At 39.0% G+C, this 16228-nt stretch overlaps 1 protein-coding gene across 2 annotated transcripts in view; it reads left to right on the top strand.

Moving 5' to 3' along the window:
- The window catches only part of LOC132189348 (uncharacterized), a 30672-nt gene continuing 14444 nt past the window's right edge, over positions 1–16228 (top strand). Inside the window, exons 1-16 of one of the 2 annotated variants that reach the window (XM_059604055.2) lie at positions 1–202; positions 1087–1210; positions 1317–1379; positions 3519–3620; positions 3735–3903; positions 4053–4151; positions 10966–11115; positions 12195–12234; positions 12452–12509; positions 12629–12711; positions 12958–13056; positions 13205–13320; positions 13434–13552; positions 14354–14424; positions 14546–14651; positions 15096–15235. In XM_059604055.2, coding sequence (XP_059460038.2) covers positions 104–202; positions 1087–1210; positions 1317–1379; positions 3519–3620; positions 3735–3903; positions 4053–4151; positions 10966–11115; positions 12195–12234; positions 12452–12509; positions 12629–12711; positions 12958–13056; positions 13205–13320; positions 13434–13552; positions 14354–14424; positions 14546–14651; positions 15096–15235 — 1638 coding nt within the window. In that variant the 5' untranslated portion in view covers positions 1–103. Of the gene's footprint in view, positions 203–1086; positions 1211–1316; positions 1380–3518; positions 3621–3734; positions 3904–4052; positions 4152–10965; positions 11116–12194; positions 12235–12451; positions 12510–12628; positions 12712–12957; positions 13057–13204; positions 13321–13433; positions 13553–14353; positions 14425–14545; positions 14652–15095; positions 15236–16228 lie in introns of those variants that run through there. The other variant, XM_088510401.1, reaches the window with a different exon arrangement.

The following is a 16228-nucleotide window of genomic DNA, read 5'->3' as shown; positions in this document are numbered from 1 at the left end:
ACACAGCCAAGAAGCAGTAGGCGTTTAGTTGATGAATTTTCAATTCTCTTGGGCACTTCTTCTCGGAGGAGACAAATTCTGGTCGTTGGTCCCTTGAAAGAAGATGAAGAAGATGGATTTTGATGGCAGATCTAGTGCTGCGTTTGCGTTCATCCAATTCAAGTTGTTCCATCTGCAACTCATCGTCTCTACTCTTTTACTGGTAAAAAGATCGAAGCCTCTCTCATTCACAAAACCAACCCTAACCTACAATCTGTCTCTCTATCTATTATGCTTTCGATTCGTTCCGTGTATTTTCTTATTTATTATCTTCTTTATTTTTCAACCTAAGAAGACGCTCAATTAAGCTTGATGATGAGGAACTTGCGTGATTGCTTGCTTGACTTTAATTAAGGGTTACTGATGGGTGAGGGTAGATAAAGAATGCGCTGGGTTAGTGAAAATAAATCTTCATTATTTTTGCTTTTTTTTTTTTTTTTTTTGTTTTTGTTTTTGTTTTTTGGGGGGGGGTGGGGGGGGGGGGGGGGGGGTTGTTTTGGGTTTGATGCCGAGGGTTTTTTATAGCCCTCAATGTCTATAAAAAATTTGTGTTAGTTAAACAATTATTTTCTATTGACCTGGATATCAAAATTTATATGTTTTTATGATGTATTCTTGCCTATGTATTTGTTTTCTCTTTTGTTCCTTTTACTCCTAAAAGATAAATGTAAAGTTTATGTTTTGCATGTTGATTGATTGCATTTCATTAGGAGCTGAAGGAACAATTGATGGAGCTTACTTTCGGACCTATGCCATATCTTTTGATTATCTTTTAGGGAATATTTTTTCGCTCCAATTTTGTTGATTTTTGTTTTCTTTTATTTTCTTGGTATGGAAGAAACTGAATTCTGTATATGGACAAAGATGTTCAATAAGCGTTCTTACATCCGTGGCCTGTAATGGCGTGCTCTAGAGGCGATATTTTTACTGTATTTTATTGATTCCTCACGAACCCTTATTGATATATCCGTACTGGAATTTAACTTTATGATTTATATAATCTGGACGGCCACATAAAATGCTGACCTATGTCGTGATTCATACTAGTTCTTAGCAGCTGGGTCTCTTGGGTTTACCCCTGGAACTCATAGAAGTGGCAGCTCATCAGTGTTCTCTTTGTTTAATCTCAAGGAGAAGAGTAGATTCTGGAGTGAGTCTGTTATACGTGGAGGTATTTTCACATCTTGTTCATTTAAATTTGTACATTTTTTTTTTTTTTTTTAAATATTACTGAGCAGTGTTATTTCTTTGGTGTCTTTGTTGTAATGTGATGTCAGATTTTGATGATTTGGAATCTTTGAGCCCTGGCAAAATGGGAGCTCTCAATTACACCAAGGCAGGTAGTTTCATGTCTCTTTCGTCAATATATTTCTAAACTTCTTTATTGCTTCTATATGTTTTCAGTGCTTGTAATAATTATTTGTTCTTCTTCCCAAACTACTTTGTAAAATCAATTTTAGATCATGCCCTATTAAGATGGTTCTCTAGTTACTTTCTTGCTCATTAGGCTTGATAGTTTGCTGGGTTGCTTGGTACTATTGTAGAACTAAATTTGCAGGAACGTTAACAACACCCCACCCAAAGAAAAAGAAGAAGAAACAAATGCCCCAAAAGTAGAAAAAAAGAAAAAAAGAAAAAGACAGGACACGGGTGACAGCACTTCATGAACACTGCGACGCAACAAATTATGAAAGTTCAGAAAAGGGGCACAACAATTTATGTATCTCCTAATGTCTTAATTGTTTAATCAAAATTTAAGATTCAAAAAATGATGGAGTTTAAAATTCAAAATTTAATCAAATTTCATTCTTCTTTGCTCCTTGCTATGTGGTCTTCCTTTCTTCCACTTTCTACATCTTGACCAGTCTTCTGAGAGTTGAAAAGATTATTTGATGATAATTGGTACTTCATTGGATTTTTCTTTCTATTTTTTTTTTTTGGAACCCTTAAATCTCTTATTGACGTAAAATTATCAACTCTACATATTAAATTTTATTGATATGCTTTGAAAAGAGACCTTGCTATTTTAAAAGCAAAACATTCTACAGAATAAACGGCTGCAGACGTCATTGCTGTGCCAGATGTCTTAGCTGCATCCTGTGACTGTCCTCCGGGTGTCTCAGCTGTGGTCGGAAATAGAGATTCAAAAAATTTAATAGCAGCACATACAGGCCTATCAAGTCTTGTCGTACATGTTTTTCAGAAATATGTTGGCACTTTTTTTTAGCATGTCTGTGCTTAATAATAAAGGCAAGGAGGTTGATGCCTTCTTTACGTTCACCTTGTGACAATCTCCATCCCACCTTCCCCAACCCCAAAAAAGAAGAAGAAAGCAAAAAAAGGAAAAAAAGAAAAAAAAAAGTGGGATCAATGTGGTTATGGACTTATTTAGCAACTCGTTGTTTAAATCAGGCATTTTTCTGATTCTTTTTTTGTTTTCATATATCTGAAAAAAATTCCATGTGTCAATTTCAGAGTTAATGCAAGTGTTAAATGATTCATTGATTGTTCTTAGTTTGGTGCGTATAGTTCTATGTTCTAATAATGGATTTGGATGTAATTATGGAGGTTCTGATATGTTTGTGCTGGAAAAATTGAATTTTTCAATCCAATTGATTAATATTCGAATGTTGCTATTGGTTTGGTTGATGCCTAGATGAGAGCTTTTTAAGTGAAAGCAAAATTTTTGTGGGTAAAATTTGGATTTCCAGTCTTCTCTATTTCCTCTATTCATGTAAGAGCATGGTATCGTTTTTTGGGGTTAGTTAGAAATAAAATGGATGCTCTTGATATCTGCAGGTTATTCATTTGCTCTGCTCATTGTTAAATAAGTCTTTGTACCTTATATTACCCTTTTTTCTTCAAACAAAGCTATATCCAAGCCTATGTAATCCCAAGATCGATCCTGACAGGGTAGGGATGATTCCTGGCTCGTCCCGAGCACTCCTGAACCCTAGAATGACCTGTTCTAACCCTGGGAAGGCTTGTAAGGGTTATGGAATTCATAAATGTTCAACCTAGGCATCATTTACGGTCTTAAACACTGTATCCAAGCCTATGTAATCCCACTATGGACACTTTTACAACCCAAGCGACACGTGCTATGCATTCATGGTAATCAACTAAACCAAATAACTCAAGAAGACACCCAACACAAACTTACCTAATGAAAAAACAGTATGCAATGCAATAGAAGACGATAATGGAATAATTCTCTCACCTTGGGGGGCTTTAAAACTCCCAAGAACACCTTTGGAACGGTTGAACTTCACTTCTCTCATCAATCCAACACTCCACCAGCTTCTGAGAACCTTGAAAATCGTGCAGAGAGGCTAGGGTTATGTTTATGATGAATATATAGGGTTCACAGTTGTTTGGAGGCTCTGAAAACCCAAAAAAATGGATTTATATCTCTTTCATCGATTTGAAAATGATAACTGCTGAACTATTACCACTGTATTTTTTTGCTTGTATTTCAGGTAATATTGCAAATTATCTTAAGCTTTTAGAAGTTGACTCCATGTATCTTCCAGTCCCTGTGAATTTTATTTTTATTGGATTTGAAGGGAAGGGGAACCAAGGTATATAAATTTATTGTTTATTATCTTGTTTAGCTCACTGAATTTTTGGCTTTAATTTTTTGGAATTGTGGTTTGATGGATCCATGATTGTTTATGTATGTCAATATTCGCTAGACTTCAAGCTGCACCCTGAAGAACTTGAGCGATGGTTCACGAAAATTGATCACATCTTTGAACATACACGCATTCCGAAAATTGGAGAAGTTCTCACCCCATTCTACAAAATTAGTGTAGACAAAGTGCAACATCATCATCTTCCCATTGTCAGTCATATAAACTACAAGTAATGCTTCTGTATTTTTATTTGCTTGTTCATTTTAGAATGTGAGCTTAGCATTGTTTCTATTTAATAGCATCATTCTGTTTCGTAGGTGGTTATAACAATCATTATTATGTTATATGATGATGATGATGATGACTGTGTCTGTGCAGTTTTTCTGTTCATGCTATACAAATGGGTGAAAAGGTTACCTCTATTTTTGAGCATGCCATCAATGTTTTTGCTCGCAAAGATGATGTGTCCGGTAACAGGTAAGTCATTTGGTAATTATCTTCATTAATATTAAAGAACCATTAAGGTGCTTCTCTTAACATTTAGACCTAAATCTAACATATTATTCATTTATCAATCTTTACAAATCTCATTTTAATTCGTATTACCTCCTCTTTGTTGGAAATGGTTGCTTCACTTTTAGACATGCGTTAGATGTACCAACATTGCCACCCGTTTAGTTCTACAATATCGAAATTCTCATTTTTGATAGGAATGGGTTGAACCTCTTTTCTATTGGTGGTAAAGTAGATTGCCCAAGGTTATGGTCTTCTTGTTTCTGCTGTAAACTAATTTTTTTTTTTTTTGATAAGTAATAATGATATAAAAAGCACAAAGGGGTGCAACTCACATACACGGGAAGTATAAACAGAGAGCGCCTAGAAGGGAGAGAAATGAAAAAGAAAATCAGAAAAACTAATCACTAAAGGAGCTAGCCAAGCGGCCGTCCAAGAGTAAAGAGTAAAGAAGAAAAAATGAGTCAATTCCTCTATGGTCCTAGTGAAATTTTCAAAATATCTAGCATTTATTTCATTCCAAATACACCACATAAGACACAGAGGGATCATCTTCCACACAACTGCGCTTCGAGATCGCCCTCCCGACCACCAGCTATCAAACAAGGCCCTCACCCTGCAAGGCATGACCCAATGCAACCCAAATTGCTTAAAAATCGTGTGCCAAAGAGTACTTGTGAGCTCACAGTGGAGAAGAAGGTGATCGACTGACGCTCCGGTCTTCTTGCACATACAACACCACTCCACTACCACTATGTTCCTCTTACGCAGCATATCATGAGTCAAAATTTTGCCTAGGGCTATAGCCCACCCGAAAAAAGCCACTCGCTGAGGCGCCTTAATACGCCAGATGCTCTTCCAAGGAAACTCCTCTTGATTAGAAATGGACAAGGCCTTGTAGAACGACTTAACCTCGAACTTGCCCTTCTTGGACGAAGACCAGCAAATACGATCTACACTACCTAGGGAAACCTTGCAAGAATACAATCGATCAAAAAAAGGAGAAACCAAATCCATCTCCCAATCTTGGACCGATCGAACAAAAATGACATCCCACTCAACAACCCCATTCCTCCCAACAAAATTATCCTTCACCCAAGCTTCTTTGTGTCTGGCGATACTGAATAAGGACGGGAAGGCTTGCTTCAAAGAAATGTCCCCACACCAAATATCATGCCAGAATCGAACTTTCGAACCCTCCCCCACTTCAAACCGAATACCTTTGGCAAAAGAATTCCACCCTTTACGAATATGCTTCCATAGACCTAAACCATGAGAACCCGAAATCTCCTTCATGCACCACCCACCTTCTTGGTCTTCATATTTAGCTTTGATCAGCTTACACCAAAGAGCCCCGTTCTCATTTGCATATCTCCAAAGCCATTTCCCCAAAAGAGCTTGATTAAATTGGTGCAACTTCCGAATGCCAAGACCACCAAAGCGTAGAGGGCGGCAGACTTGGTTCCAACTTACAAGATGCAATTTAGGCTCATCTCCCATTCCTCCCCATAAGAAATCTCTTTGGACTTTCTCAATCCTTTTAGTTACACTAACAGGAATTGGAAACAGAGACAAAAAGTAAGTCGGAAGATTAGCCAAAGTGCCCTTAATGAGAGTTAAACGACCTCCTTTAGAAAGATACATTCTCTTCCAACCTGCCATCTGACGCTCCATCTTTTCGATCACTTCATTCCACATAACCGTATCCTTATGCGGCGCCCCAAGAGGGAGACCCAAATACTTCATAGGCAACTTGGCAACACTACACCCAAGGATATTAGCTAAAACCCCAATATTCTCCACCTCACCAATGGCCACAATCTTTGACTTTCCCAGATTCACTCTCAACCCCGAAACAGCTTCAAAGCATAAGAGAATGAGACGAACATACCGGATTTGCTCGATAGAATCTTCACAAAAAATCAAAGTATCATCCGCAAATAAAGAATGGGAGACCATCAATTCCGACAAGACCCTATTTCCCACCAAGAAACCAGTCAAAAGGCCTTGGTCAACCGTCACATTCACCATCTTACTCAAAGCCTCCATAACAAGCACAAACAATAACAGAGAGAGAGGATCCCCTTGTTGGATTTCTCTCGAACTGTTAAAGAACCCTTCCGGAGAACCATTCACGAGAATGGAGAATCTTACCGTCTTAATACACCACTCTATCCAAGCCCTCCACCTCTCGCCAAAACCACATCTATGCAGCAAATACAAAGCAAAGTCCCAATTTACATGGTCATAGGCCTTTTCCAAATCCAATTTACAGAGAACACCTGGCACCCCTGATTTCATGCGACTATCCACACATTCATTTGCAATGAGAACGGAATCTAGGATTTGCCGACCCCCAATAAAAGCATTTTGAGAATAGGAAATGACCTTACCCAAAACAGTTCTCATCCTATTGGCAAGAGCCTTAGACACAATTTTATACACCCCTCCCACCAGGCTAATGGGCCGAAAGTCCTTCATCTCCACCGCATCCACCTTTTTCGGAATCAAGGAAATAAAAGTTGCATTTAAGCTCTTCACCAATTGACGTCTACGATGGAACTTTGTGAAAACCGCCATAACGTCTTGTTTAATAACACCCTAGCAAGCTTGAAAAAAAGCCATGGAAAAGCCATCTAGACCCGGAGCCTTATCCCCATCCATGCCTTTTACCACCTACCAAACCTCATTTTTCTCAAAATCTCTTTCTAACCACCTATTATCCTCCTCATTGATGGACAAAAAGGGCTGGTTATCCATTCTAGGGCGCCAAGTGCTTTGTTCCGAATATAGGCTTTGGTAATATTGCACTATGTGATCTTTTACCTCAGCTAGATCACCGGATAAAACGCCATTAATACGGAGCACTTCCACACGATTGTACCTTCAATGGGAATTAGCCATCTTGTGGAAGAAGCGAGTATTCCGATCCCCCTCCTTGAGCCACAAAGCTCTCGGTTTTTGGCGCTAATAAATTTCTTCACACAATAAGGTATTCTCCAAATCTTTCATCTCGTCTGCCTTTGGGATCTTCTCCTCCTGATCTAAGCCTCTCGATTCTGCCAACTCATCCAACTCCTGGATACCTCCCAACAACTCCTTCTTTTTCCTCCCAATATCCCAAAGACCTCCTCATTCCACTTTTTCAAATCCACTTTAAGGGATTTCAGTTTATTAGCAAGCACAAAACTAGGTAAACCCTCAAACAAATACGACCCCCACCAAGAAGCAACCTTATCAACGAAACCCTCAGCTTTAAGCCACATATTTTCAAATTTAAAACCCTTCTTACCTCCACAAGGAGTCCCACAGTCCAGTAATAAAGGGAAGTGATCGGATAGCAGGCGTTGAAGTCTTCTTTGTGATACTGCTGGGTAGTGATCTTCCCAATCCGAGGATAGCAAGAACCGGTCAATCCTCGACCAACTCTCATTTTCTTGATTATTGGACCAAGTAAATTAGTCCCCCATCATCGGAATATCCACCAAATTATTCTTTGAAATGAAGTCCGAGAAATCCATCATGCCCGAAGAATAATAAGAAACACTGGAGCACTCACTAGGAAAACGTACAATGTTAAAATCCCCGCCAAAACACCAAGGGACCTCCCACACCCTCATCAAACCAGCCAGCTCTTCCCAAAGAGCCCTTCTCTCCACTTCCTCATTCGGCCCATACACTCCCCCAAACGCCCAAACCCAACTATCCTCCACATTTTGAAAAGAGCAAGCCAAAGTGAAATGCCCCACACAATCCTCCTTACACTCCACTACCCTCCTATCCGACATCATTAACATCCCCCCCGACGAACCATTAGAACCTTTATACTTCCACCCCACATGTTGACCTCCCCAAAGACTATGTATCACCTCTCGGGAGATAGTCTCCATCTTAGTCTCAATCAAACACACTATATCTACCTTCCATTCTTTCAAAAGACCCCTAATGCGCAACCTTTTTTTGAGGGCATTCAACCCTCTCACATTCCATACTACGATATTAAGCTTCGTGATCCACCAAAGCGACCCTCTCACATTCCTCAATCTCTTCAAGTCCTTTGAGTGCAGGAATATGGGCAGAAACACCTCCCAAATCAGAATCGTACTACATTCTAGAAACTTCAATTGCTTTGAACAAAACCTCCAAGTCCTCCCTTTTCCCCTCATCAGAAACACCAATTTTTGGACAAAATTTGAGGCAGTTTTCAACTACCCAACTAGATGAAATCGTGTCTGACCTTAACTCCTCCAACCCTACTGTTTCAGAAATTTTGTCCCCATCCATACTTGAATCAGACTCCAAGCACTCCAATTCCGATGTTCGATCCAATCTTTCCTGTCCAAATTGAATCAGCGGACCCAATCTCCTTTCCTCCCCCCGATGAGCCTGCTGAGCCCAACCCCCGACAGCTATCTCAACCTTCCTGCAAGAGGGACTCCCCCTCAATAATTGACGTGTGGCCAAAAACGTACCCTCCCCAGCCTCGCCGGTCTCCATAGTCCTCTCCGGCGACATCTGATGATCCTCCGACGACAGAAGCGTCTTTGGCACCCTCTGGGAATTTTCCGGAGTCGGTCCAAGGAGCCCCTTCAACTGCCCAGACGCCGAAACTGAGGCTTCTAGCGAACTCACCAAAGTCTTGTCCCTTCTTTGCGGCCCATCCTGCCTCCTCTTATAAGTCAACAGAGTTTTCCCTTTACCAATGGGTTGAGTCTCCTCCATCGGGCTTATGGGAATTTTTTGGCTTGAGTTCTTTCTGGCCAAGAAACCGATAACACCCCCTGCAGAAGTGCCGATAGACACCCTGGGAATCCTTTCTGTCGCTGACCTAGTCCCCCCTCCCCCTGTAAGCTCTTTGTTGGCCAACGACAAACACGTCGGTGAAGGCATGAGAGATTGCGACCCAGTCGTGACTTTCTCAGAGGCCGCCGTTGAGGCCAACCCAACTTGAGAATTAAAACCATCTTGAGCTGGGCTAAAACTACAGCCCACGCCTGAGCCCACGACCCCTTTGGGCTTAAACATCACCTTCTTCTTCACCTTCAGCCCGCTATTGGCCTTTATTGTTTTTCCTCCCAGCCCAATTTTCTCCTTCTCTTTCAATACAGCCTTCCATTGACCAGCATCTTCCTTATCTCCCGGCCCAAGCCCACTGAGCTTCATCTGATTAAACACCCTGTCGATCTTACACATCCCCACGTCACATTCCCTCTTCAAACGTTTCAACAACTCCTTCACGTTGAGGAGCTCAATACCTACCTCAGAGTAGGTCTACCCAGCATGGTACCCCATCCCCTCCCGTCCCTTCATGCGATCAGAGACTGACAACGGCACAGACTTCTCCGCCGGCTTTGCTGACCTCGCTGGAACTATTGGCAAGACCTCCACGCAACCTCCAGTTTTCGTACCATTCATGCCACCCTCTACCGGACCTCGAACAGACTTCGCTGGCCCAAAAGATTTCGTTGGCACTGTAACAGGCTCCATCGGAACCCCCCCCGAACCTCCCTGAGCCATCACCGGAACATGGGTCTTCTTCGGACATAAGGTCTTGTCATAACCTCACCGACCCTGTTCTTGACAAACTTTGCAAACTTCTTGGGTTGCCTTCGATGACAGTCTCATTGTCTCCTCGTAGCTTCTCTGCTTCTTTAACTCCTTTTCTCCCTTTTCTTCCCTAATCTCTCTATACTCACCGATCACTCGGTGTTCACGAAGAGAGGAGTTAGCTGCTTGCATTTCCTTGATGAAATGATCCCACTCAAACCCACGACGTCCTTCAGGAATGTTGATTGAGCCACACCTTCTTCTTCCATCGAATTCCTCCACTGTCAGGAAGCATCCATGCTTGTTAGAGCACTTCTGAGCAATAATTCTAGGGTATCCGGCTCTGGATTGATCCCAAAACACTTCAGAATTGTGCACTACCACCAAATCATCCACTATGCGCACCATCCAGGCTAGCTCATCCTTTTTTAGAAAGATGGACCTTTTGATTCTATTGCTCCTCTAAAAAATCCTCAGCCCTGATGCCCCTACCTTGATCAACACCTCAAACTCCTTGGACTCCACCGTCCACCTCCTCGGCCCAGCCATGACACAACCAGAAACTAAAATATATCAAAGCATCTAATCAAACTTCTACATACTACAGTGTTAGATATTCAATATAGTTAAGCCAAAATTTGGTGTAAGGTCACTATGGTTTAAAATGATGCCTGGGAAAGTTCACACTAAGCCAAACTGTGACCAACACTCAGTCTTCACCTCTTGTAATAAACTAAATTTTACTTGGTGAATATTGGAAGTCTTTTTTTTTGGGTTAAATGCTTAAGTGGATTTTGATTGTTTTGAGGATACTGGGAATCATTTGCTTGGATGGCGAATTGCCATTTTCCTTGCATGACACATATATAGTCTTTCTGGGTGCTTTCATCAATAATAATGCCTTTCTGTATTTGCTTGTATGGGTTCTGCTCAGATCTTTCTACTAGATTGTGTTTGGATGTTCTGTTTGGCTAGCTCCATGAAAACCTTCTTTAGTTAATTGCTTTAGGGGACATTGCATATCCGCATAGTGACTGTTCTCTGTGAACTTCATTTCTCCAATCAAATGGCATATTTGGTTATGATGAGTAACTTCTTCCTTTTACGTATTCTTTTTTGTTCATTATTTGCAAACACTGAAATTTGAACTCACATAATTCATACATGCCATGTGTGTCCGACTTTTATCTCCTTTATGCATTTAGTAACTCTCTTAGTTCATTGCTTACAGGGATGACAAGGGTGCTCTTTGGCAAGTTGATGTGGATATGATGGATGTTCTTTTCAATAGCCTTGTTGAATATCTTCAGCTTGAAAAAGCATATAACATTTTCATTTTGAATCCTAAGCGTGATCTAAACAGAGCTAAATATGGATACCGGTGAGTATGTTAGTAAGCATCCTTGTTTTTTCTTTTATTCAGGCTTTATTTGGTTTGGCGTAAGTTTTTTTATGGAAAATGTTTTTTGTATTTTCTTGTGTTTAATGCAATTGAAAATAGTTAGTCAAAAGTAGAGCTGGCTAATTTTGACACGATCTGTGAACTAGACACGAAATTAGAGGGTTAGAGTTTGGTATAAACGGGTAGACCTGCTCGACCCATTTAATAAATGGGTCAATCACGGGTCAAACCGCTTGACCCATGGCTTGACCCGCGGCTTGACATGTGGGCTGACCCGCTTGACCCGTGAAATTATATATATATAAAAAATAAATACAGGTTTAAACAAGTCAAATGGGTCATGTCGGGCCACTCGTGGGTTGTGTTAGGGTTGAACGGGTTGACCTTTTTAATCAAACGGGTCATGTTCGGATTAACCTTTAACGGGCTGGTGGGTCAAGTGGTTCGACCCAAACCCGACATGCCAACCCTTATTGCCAGCCCAAAAGAAAAACTTTTCATTGTCAATGGAATATTATACCCGGTTAGGTAGAAAAAGGCTTATGTTTTGATGAAGTGGAAACCATGTCTTGGACCATGGTTGTACCCTTTTTCTACCTTCCTCTGACACCCCTCTTGTGCCACCACCACCACCACCTCCAAACTCCTCCATGTTGCCAACCTCACCTCGTAGATAATCCTAAACAACAACTATGCCATGAACCATACATCCCTTACCCTAGCAGAGTAATAAGAGATAATTCACTAATTGACCATCTTTTTGGCATATGTATATTTATCTGATTGTGTATGATGTATTGATGTTAAGTTTTTCTAATCGGTTGGCATAATCTTCAGATTTCGTATCTTTCTTTCAGATTTCTTATCTTTCCTTTTGTCTTAATGTGTATGATAATGGGACATACTTAATTTGTAAAGACACTGGCAATTTCTTTATCATGTTTATTGTTTTAGTATGTTTTGGATACTGCCTTATTTATTTATTAATTTTAGCTTGAATTTAGTTTAGTTTTTAAACTGGTTTTTTTTTATTATTATATTTTTTTTAAATGATGCAGGAGAGGTTTATCTCAGTCAGAAATCGACTTTCTGAAAGAGGTAGTTTCTTTGTTGGCTTTTCATTTCCTTTGCCATTCCTCAACTATGTGTTACAATTTTTTAGGTTCTTCATTGTTCATTCAACATATAAATGGTCTGCCTCTAGTTAGTATGCTAGGTTTAATGTATTTCTAGCTGGATAATTGTTGCTACAAAATTTTCCGCTGCATTCATTTTATTTATGGAGCTGGTGCTGACAAGAACTTTTATTGTACAGAACAAGGATTTGCAAACAAAAATTCTTCAGTCAGGAAATATCCCGGAAACTGTGCTTGGTATTAAAGTTTCCTTTCTAACTTCTTCCATTTTAGTTGTCAGAAAATACTGGAATTTTCTGTTCATTTACTAGTACGTTCTTCAAGTTGAATCATTCTAAACATCAAATGATCCACAGCTCTTGATAAAATTAAGAGACCTTTGTATGAGAAGCATCCAATGGCAAAGTTTGCCTGGACAATAACTGAAGATACTGACACGGTTAGTATAATTTCTTCAACTGTTAAAAATAGTGAATATCTTTTTTTCCTGAGAAGTATGAGATTCAATTCAATGTGAATGTATGGATATGTCAAAATTTCCTGGTAAAATTGTTATTAGTAATATGCTTCCTTTGAACATTTTCAACCATAAACTTGTTGCAAGTTTTATTGTAATTTTAGAGCCTTCCTCTTTTCAATCTATTGTACGGTTTAGATGCTATCTGGGTTCATTTACAATTTTCAGCTGGAATGGTACAATGTTTGCCATGATGCGCTGAATAATGTTGAGAGGTTGTATCAAGGGAAGGACACCGCATATATTATCCAGAGCAAAGTTTTACAGGTATATGGTCTTCTGCGTGTGTGTGTGTGTGTGTGTGTGTGTTTGTGGATATTATATGCGTACCAATTTAGTGTTATAGAAGAAAGCCTTTTAAAGGTCAGTTCTTTTACAGTTTTACTAATCATTTTCAATTTTCCATGGTCTCAAGTTATTGAAAGGGAAGAATGAAGATATGAAGCTTTTTTTTGAAAAGGGATTAAAATCTGGGGATTTTGGTGATTTCCATGAAGAATGTCTCACAGATACATGGATTGGAAAAGACAGGTTCAATCTCTCTCTCTCTCTCTCTCTCTCTCTCTCTAACACATACACAAAGTAACAAGTGACAAATAGATAATTGGAACACTGATGCATACTATTCATACATACTGCATCAGGTGGGCATTGATTGATCTAAGTGCAGGTCCTTTCTCATGGGGACCTGCTGTTGGTGGAGAAGGTGTGCGCACAGAATTAAGTTTACCAAACGTGGAAAAAACGATTGGTGCAGTTTCAGGTACTGCTGATACCTCTCTCATCAGTGCTCATTCATTTGTATGTAATGATGTGTGCACAATTCCCCTGTGCTGTGACAGCGTTTTCCAGTATTTTTTTAGTGTTTTTATTTTAGTCAGTTCCCCAGTTATGATGAGTGGGTTTGATGTTAGAGACGACCTTAGTAGAATTGAAGGATTTATTCTTTAAGACTCTTTTGTTGGGCTGCTGCCTCGTGTTATAGTTTTTCGGATTTTCATGCTTTTGGAGATCTCTTATCCGCTACTTGCTAGGCCTAGGCTTCTCTCATGTATAATTCATGTGTACTTGGGTTGCGCCTGTGCCTTTTAATGAATTTGTGATTACTTAAAAAAAAAAGAAAAAAAAAGAATGTTCTGAGCAAAACATAAGATATCCTTTGGCAGCCTCAAACATTGTAATATAAGTTGGTTTATGTGATTTGCATAGCCATGATGGCATTGGGCATTTTATTGTGTGTGTTTTAAATATATTAAATAAATTTTGTTCCTCTGTCTATTGATGTTTTACAGTTAAAGCCGTGTTATGTAAATTTGGTACTTTCATATCTATTGTGCACGCTGTTAGTTCGTTGTAGTGGTGCTTAAGTAGCTAGACGATAAGTTGTTATCTATGTTTTTTAATTGCCACTTGGACACATTGTAGACTCGTGTCAAACAATCAGGAGTTAGGATACATTATGTTGGCTTTTTAAGCATTGACTCAAGTGTGTAGTTGGATAATGCATTGTTGAGTTCTTTAGTTTCTGCTCATAATTAATTTTGACTTTTCTTGTGGCATGCAGAACTTTCTGAAGATGAAGCTGAAGATCGATTGCAAGATGCTATTCAGGAAAAGTTTGCCGTATTTGGTGATGTATGTGCATTAGAGTGAATATAAATATTCACTAAATATGTTAGGTTTCCAGTTCTTGCATTGCACATTAGTAAGGCTTCTGTTGTCGTGTTTTAATTAATTGTACATTCATATGTTGCAGAAAGAACATCAGGCCATTGATATTCTTCTTGCTGAGATTGATATATATGAGCTTTTTGCTTTTAAACATTGCAAGGGAAGAAAGGTTAAGCTTGCTCTTTGTGAAGGTAATCTTGTTCTTTGTGGTAACAAGTTTGGGTTGTTAGTTTTATTTAAACCTTTTCTGTTTTGTTTTTTTTTTTGGGGGTGGGAGGTTGCCAACCTTGTTAATTTACTTATAATGGACTTGCTTCGTTGTTTGTGAAGAAGAACTCTGTTCTCAGTTTTTTTCAATGCAATTTTATTTTATTTTATTTATTTATTTTTTTGTGTAGAGATAAAAGGTGTAATCATGCTTTTTTATTTTGATATCTATGATACATAACAGCTGGGAATGACAAAGGCTTGTTTTTCTTTTACTTTAATTTTCAAAACACTATTTGTATCCTTTTTGATATAATGTTTTTGTTTTATGAATATTATAATTATGGTTTGACATATTTGGTTTCTTGCTAAATTTTTTGCTTGAAATGGCTTGTGGATCATACATCTTTTAATGTTTATGAATTCAGAACTTGACGAGAGAATGCGGGATTTGAAGAATGAGCTTCAGTCTTTTGAAGGTGAAGGATATGATGATAGTCATAAGAGAAAGGCCATAGAGGCATTAAAACGAATGGAGAACTGGAATTTGTTCAGTGATACTTATGAGGTATGCCTGTTTGTCTATTTCTGACGGCTTGTGTTATTTTTCTTCTTGTAATGTGAAAATAATTACTCAAAGACTCAAAAAATGGGGTTGAATAGGTGTTCACAATATAATGCGGAATTTAAAAATTAACCATCACAACAACCACTCAATTAAGCAGCACAATCAAGAGTTAAAATTCTGCAGCAGTTAAATAAGAATAAAACACAAAATATCAATCGTCACACACAATCAACACAAGTAATTTGGTGACAAAGTGTGAACCTTTTAAAGAACTCTTCAAAAGTAAAGCCACTCCGAAGCAGCCAAACCTAGGAAATCAATCTAATATAAAGAATAAGAGATTACAAGTTGTTCACACTTACAAACCTTTGTAGTTGACTCACCCTTGTACTAGACAACCGACCTGCTTGCCCTCTACCACAGTAGCTCCTCTAGAACCTCTAGACAATTCTTCTACTTGAGCTCCTTTACTAGAACTACGATAGGATGAAGGCTTTTTGTGAAGAAAAATGGTTTGTGTGGTTTAACAAAACAAACTCTAAGAGAGGAGAAGCATGAATGCTCTAGAACCAAAGAAAAAGGTCTCTTAGCACTATTCAAAATGCCCTAAAAGCTTGTCTTTGGACGTGCATGAGAAGTCCTTAAATAGGCTTGCAAAACTTGAGCTTCAGGAAAAATAGTATCTTTATGTACTGTAGATTTTTTGCTTCAGTTCGAATTGGTTACAGTTCCTTGTGAGTTTTTGTGCAAAAACAAGGATTTCTTAAGCGGCCAGTTCGAATTGCACTTGGAATGGCAGTTAGGATGGGCCATTCTGTCTAGCTTTACAGTATTACAGCTCGTTTTGACCCATCAACATTGGAATTGGAAAAGTTTCATGAAATACAAAATGTAGCATTTTGAATTAGTTTGCCAAGTTGACCAAGTTTGTCTTCATATGATTTCGAAATCAGAAGTTATGATTATTTTACTCCGACTGGGTCAGCATGAACA

Source organism: Corylus avellana, chromosome 9 (genome assembly GCF_965113065.1).
Source record: "Corylus avellana chromosome 9, dhCorAvel1.hap1.2, whole genome shotgun sequence".
NCBI lineage: Eukaryota > Viridiplantae > Streptophyta > Magnoliopsida > Fagales > Betulaceae > Corylus > Corylus avellana.
This window is presented reverse-complemented; position numbering and strand designations above follow the sequence as displayed.